The following is a 6,081-nucleotide window of genomic DNA, read 5'->3' on the forward strand; positions in this document are numbered from 1 at the left end:
AGTATTTCAACCTAAACTAAAAAGCTAAAGATTTGAAATCTTAGGTGTTCAGATTAACTAAATTTATTTTCTGAATGAAAAACATCTTTACGTTTTAGTGTATTTTAACTGACAATAACAAGAATGCACTGTTTTTTTCATTTTCTAATGTTAGGACACGTCAATATTAAGAATTGTTACTTTTTGCAGCTGTTTTTGAATACAAAAACATATTCTATGTGAACACCCCAATGCATCTGTGTATAGTGACCTTTAACTAGAATAACAGTGAATTCCTTAGAATAAGCAGGCATTGGAGAGAGATTGTTGACAGTGAAATCACTGTATCGTCTCCTCTGAGGAATCAGACCTGTATAATGATGCTGTAGTTTGCTTGAGAGAACAGAGGTGGGTTATCGTTTATGTCTGAGACATCTATGTTGACTGTAGCACTGCTGGAACGAGCCGGGCTTCCATTGTCAGAGGCCAACACAGTCAGAGTGTAACCTGAAGTCTAAAAAACAAACAAAACAAAATCTCATCATTAGGTTTCAGGAACAGACTTCCAATGAACCTGCTACAGAGACACCTGAGTGTTCTGTACCTTCTCTCTGTCGAGCTGGCGGGCCACCTTGACCTCTCCTCTAATGGGGTCGATGGTGAAAGGACTGCCTTGATTGCCATCAATGATAGAGAAGCGCACCTGATTACTGGATGGACCATCTGCATCATCAGCCATGACCTTCACACACAGAGAAACACACACCTGGTTAAGATAAAGATTACCACAGACTCAGGTATGCAACACCCCCGCCTTTCGCCCTTCTTGCCTCACGAGTCGGTAACTATTGGCTGAGACTCTCAAGGGAAATTAGAAGACATGCAAGTGAAACAGAGCTGGCTATCAAAGCCTCACTTTCACACTGACAATTTATATTCAGCATGATAAGGCATGAACATCTCTAATAAATGACCAGAGTGAGAGCGAGACTGCAGATTAAAGATTGATGTGGGTCGCCGAGCTTTAGTTTTACATTGGGCTATGTTGATTTTAGGAGATGATGTAACACAGAGACCTGAGCAGGGCACAATAAAATCAGAAGTGCTTCAGAAAGAGAAGCCGATGACTCACAGTGAGCACGGTCTTTCCCAGTTCTGCGTCTTCGCTGATCACAGCAGAGTAAATATCTTGGTTGAAGATGGGGCTGTTGTCGTTTACATCAGTCAGGTTAATGTTCACTGTGGCCATGTCGCTGAGCGGTGGCGTTCCTCCATCTGTAGCCTCCACTGTTAGATAAAACTCATGTGCCGTTTCGTAGTCCAAAGGCTCGATCACGAAAACACCGCCTGGGAAGAAAAGGACAATGAGATGTCAAGGTACATGAAAATATCGAAATAATAAAGTATTTATTTTCCATATAATTAAATAAATTAATAAAGTAAAGAATGAATAAAATAACCAAATAAACAAACAAATAAATTAATAAAATGATTGGAAAAACAAACAAACAAACAAACAAAAATATGTTTCCAATATGTAAAAATAGAGAACAACTGGAGTAAAGGAACGGAATAAAGAGGAAAGGTTTGGGTGTGAAAGTGGCTTCTTTGGGTGGGGGCTGGATGTGTGTTTCCCTGGTATGGGGGTGACGACTGGAACGCTCCATCTCTGGTTTCCAATTGAAATGGAGTATGTAATTCCGCACCTTCTTCTGTGTCCGGCTGGCTGCGTGTACTGCACACCTGGCGTGCCCACCTGAATGTCTTCTGCGATGGGGCCGTTGTCTCGCGCGTCCAAACACGGCGGGTTGTCGTTGATGTCCAGGATGGAAACACTGACAGTAGTGAGGGAGGAGAGACGGCGTGGGCTCCCACGGTCGGTGACGCGAGCACGGAGGGTGTAGAGTGACTGAAGCTCACGGTCCAGAGGATGATCCAGACGCACGACTCCTGTCTCCTCATCGATGGAGAACACACCATCAGCAGAGTCCAGCAGTGAATAGAGGACCTCTGCGTTAGAACCTAAATATAGTGATATAGTGAAATATATGACTAATACAGACATTTAACCCCAAACTTCTGAACAATTACACAATAAAACTTTGCTCTAACTGCAATATTTGTAGGTATTCAACCATTTAATACACAACACAAACTAGCAATTTTGACCCTCTATTGCTGTTGTCATATTTGCGCTACTAAGGGAAGGACAAACAATTCTAAAGACTGCCAACAAATCAATACAATTTGCAGATTACCAAGAAACACCGAATTAATGGCAAAGCCTCCAGCTTGATTATAATCATTTTGCAAGAACCTGCCTGGGTATGGGGGTGCTGTTCTTGTCTCATTTGCTTAACTATAATAAAAACTGACCTATCTGAGGATAATTAAGATAATCTCATCCATACAAATAGATTTTGTTGTAACATCGACTCTGGTCGGCTGAGAAAGCTGCATGGAGTGGCGCGATTAAGAAGGATGAGTTGAGTGCCAAACTTAGGTTAATATGGGGAAAGGCCACAGCACGACAAACCAGAACAATACGAATGATAGAGGTTTAGGCACTAATTCCGCTCTAATGGCACAGTTTTGAGTAAAGCCTCATTTTTGTCTGCTGATTACACATCGCTATTTCTAGTCAAGTATACACACTCTTCTCATTATAGGCCAGTTAGCACCCACAATGCTCTTGTGTGCCTGTCTACACAAGTATTGGCATTCAGACGGGTACATTACTGGACATGAGCTGCTTTATGAGCAGTTCAAGTATGGCATGTAAGTCTACTGATAGTGCAAGCTGAATACAAAGGGCACCTTCCTTAGTGAATCATTTAAAAAGTCTATGCCTGGTCACTGGCTAGCTAGATTTGATAATACTAGTCCTCGATAGTGACCTCCAGGACTATAAGTGCAGGTAAAAAGCATGTCATAGGAAGGCGAGTCACTAATAGTTTAGAAGCTAGTAGTTAATTGTACAAAACTTAGAGGCTTTCGCGACAAAAAGTAACGCACGTGATACACTGAAGGTGTGTGTGAGTGTAAGAATTTAGTAAACGCATAGATGCGGTTGTGTTTAGATACTGGGCATAGGACAATAAAGTGAAAGATGATGGTACACATAGGACAAAATGTGTCTGTTTGGAGGACATGCGAGTGGATAGGTAATAAAAGTATGGATACAATCATAGTACAGTTCCCCTGCAAATGAAAAAATCACTAGAGAGAGTCGGCCAGCCGGAAAAAAATGGCCTGGAATCGTCGGGTGAGATTTTTAACAGGCCACTCACTATTGCAGAAATTGGAGAATATTTAGGGAAACACTTATAATACAAACACAATTTCTATTTTGATATATTTTTAAAAAAATAATAAGTATCTCTGATCTGGGTATTTAAGATGCTTATCCTGTGTCGCTAGGTCTGAAGGCAAACTAAATACAGGCGATCCACAGTTGTGTTTAAGTCTCGTGTGTTTGTCGACCAGCTATAGGACCTTGAATTGATGTAGGGGTCTAGGAGGTGAACTGTGGAGCAGTTGTCATTGACATCTTTGCGAACTGTGTTTCAACTTCTGGGCTTCACATAAAGCGGCCACCCCTCCCATGTCCTGGATGCACGCACCTTCATCTTGTGTGGGGCCTCCTCATTCTTACATTCAGCTATTAGTGGACGTGGTCTTGGCATAGGGAAGTGGCAGTGGTTTTTAAGATTCACCTGATAAATCAAAAACACACTTTACACTGTGTCCTAACAAGAATGTCACAAGAGATAACAGCTATTCCATGTAAATAATGAGTTTTTGTTCTAACCAGCTGTGACCACGGTGTCATGCTGAGTTGCCCTGCCCATTGTGAAATGGTCATAGCTGTGTCAGACTGTTTTGCATTTAAAGGTAAACTCTTTTAAACTTTTGGTCACACAACACAATGTCACCTTCACAAAACTTTGGGTTTTTTTTGTGTCTTTGCAATCATTTTCATCAAACAATGTTGTTCAAAACCCATAAGACTTTCATTCATCTTTGAAATGCAAATTAAGATATTTTTAATGAATGCCAAGAGATTTTATTTAGGATTTACCATATTTAATGTGAACTATGTATGTGCACTGATCAATGTTTTTATTTAAATAAAATCTTACTAAATCGTTCATCACATCAGTGTTTACAATGACTTTAGTGGACTCTTTAGCATCAAAGTTTTGCTGCAAGGACTTTAACTAGAGGGGACAGAAATCTCTCAGGTCCTATTAGAAATATATGTAAAAACTGGCTTGGAAAAACTTACAGAATTTTCATTTTTTAGGTGAATCCAACCCAGTAAGTAATTAAGCAATTTCTGTGAAGGTATATATGCCTCTAGTTAGAAGGACTCTTGATTACTTCTTCCGCACATTTAAACAGTTTATTGCTCATCCTCATTCTTCTCTTATGTTTGCAAAGCTCTTTCATGTACATTTATTATAATTGCCAGCTTTCTAAAAAAAACCCTGATTCACTCCCCCATCAATCACTTCTAACATCAACTGACACTGCACCTAATAGACAAAACACAATCCAATTCCGCTTTAAGCTTATCTCATCTGTCAGAAGTCAAGTCAAAGAGGACACTCCTAAAAGCCTCAAAAATAAATAAAATAAAAAGCAGCGAGAGAAGGAGTAAGTAATCTCTTTTATGAGTAAATGATCCAACCTAATAATTTTAGCAAGCATAAGCTACGTTCCATTGGGACGGTCACTGATTTAAAACTGCCCTTTTGTGTGCCAGCTGTTTGGTGTCGACCTTTTAGCTGGAGTGCATCTCGAATGCAGGGTGTCCAAAAGTTCCCCCTCGAGGGAAGCTAAAACCATCCTTGCGCTGAGCGGCTTTAAGAAATAGAAAAGATTAAAGAGGAGAGGGATGGTGAGAAATGAGAGAAATAGCAAGGGAGAAGAAAGTGCAGGCGGCATGTGGGCTGCTCGGAGAGTGAACTGAGAAAAGAAGCAAAGGGAAAGTCACCCTTGGAAAAGCAGCCGCCAGCTTTCAGGGGTCTGGTTGGCTCGCATGAGAGCACACTTGGCATTGCTAACTTGCAATAATGCAACTCTTCTTTTCCATGACGAAACGAAGGGGGAAAAAAGCGAAGCAAAGAAATTCTCTGTGCACACTAAACAGTAGCGAACAGTAGCGCTCCTTCAGTTTGCGAGCCAGCATTCCCTGCCTTCACACTTGGTGTTATCAAAGAGCCAGTGAGTAGCGCCTTTACAATAGCTTTTGTGTTGTAGCAGTGTGATGCTGTCACAAACCCACTGTTGATTTCTGCTCTCTTTCCGCCTGGAACTGATGTTTAATTCACACAGTTGAGAGTTAATAGCTGAAGTGGGGCAACACTTGAAATGTTTTATTAAAATATTTTGTGTGAATAAAACAGGCAAGTGAAAAAAATAAAATAAAAGAAAGACAATACTGAGAACAGAATTCCACGGTGATGGCGCTGGCAAACAGTAATAAAGCCTAAGGGTGTACACACCCTTCCCCTGGAATTATACAAGTAATTAGAGGTAAAGAAATCATTACAGTTTTAAATGGGATGTGTGTTTGACTGCAGGCAAAAGTAAATGATGTTGAAAATGTTCTGTGTGTACATGAAGCATATTTTTGTCTGGCTATTGAGACAATGGTGTTAACCTGTTCATTGTTTTAGATGTTAATGTTTCTTTAGAAAGAATGCTCATCAAGCTTTGCATGTATTTAATAAAAAAAAAATAGTAAAAACAGCAATATTAATGTGAATAAAAGCAAAATATTATTAAAACATTAAATTAATGATTTTCCATTTTAATAAATTTAAAATGTATGAAATGTAATAGCAAAGCGAATTGTTCAGTATATTACTGAAAAATGTCTTATTATTATCATATGAACACTTTCAATGTTTGTGAAAAACAGTGATACATTTTCTTTCAGTTATTTAATGAATGTAAATTCAATAGAACAGGATTTATTTGTTATAGAAATAAGTTTTCTCACTTTTGATCAATTTAATGCTTTTGTTGCTGAACAGCATAAATTAATCTTACTGACTGCAAACTGTTCAACATTAGTGTGTGTGTGTGTGTGTG

At 39.4% G+C, this 6,081-nt stretch overlaps 1 protein-coding gene across 1 annotated transcript; it reads right to left on the reverse strand.

Annotated features, from left to right (window-relative positions):
* Positions 1-313: 313 nt before the first annotated feature.
* Positions 314-1,352, reverse strand: LOC122143380 (protocadherin Fat 1-like). The gene is made up of 3 exons (XM_042754038.1): positions 1,112-1,352; positions 584-721; positions 314-493 (listed from the first exon to the last, which is right to left on the reverse strand). The coding sequence occupies exons 1-3, from the start codon at positions 1,226-1,228 to the stop codon at positions 344-346; spliced, it is 405 nt and encodes a 134-aa protein (XP_042609972.1). The 5' UTR covers positions 1,229-1,352; the 3' UTR covers positions 314-343.
* Between the last annotated feature and the right edge of the window lie 4,729 nt (positions 1,353-6,081).

Source organism: Cyprinus carpio, unplaced genomic scaffold (assembly GCF_018340385.1).
Source record: "Cyprinus carpio isolate SPL01 unplaced genomic scaffold, ASM1834038v1 S000003504, whole genome shotgun sequence".
NCBI lineage: Eukaryota > Metazoa > Chordata > Actinopteri > Cypriniformes > Cyprinidae > Cyprinus > Cyprinus carpio.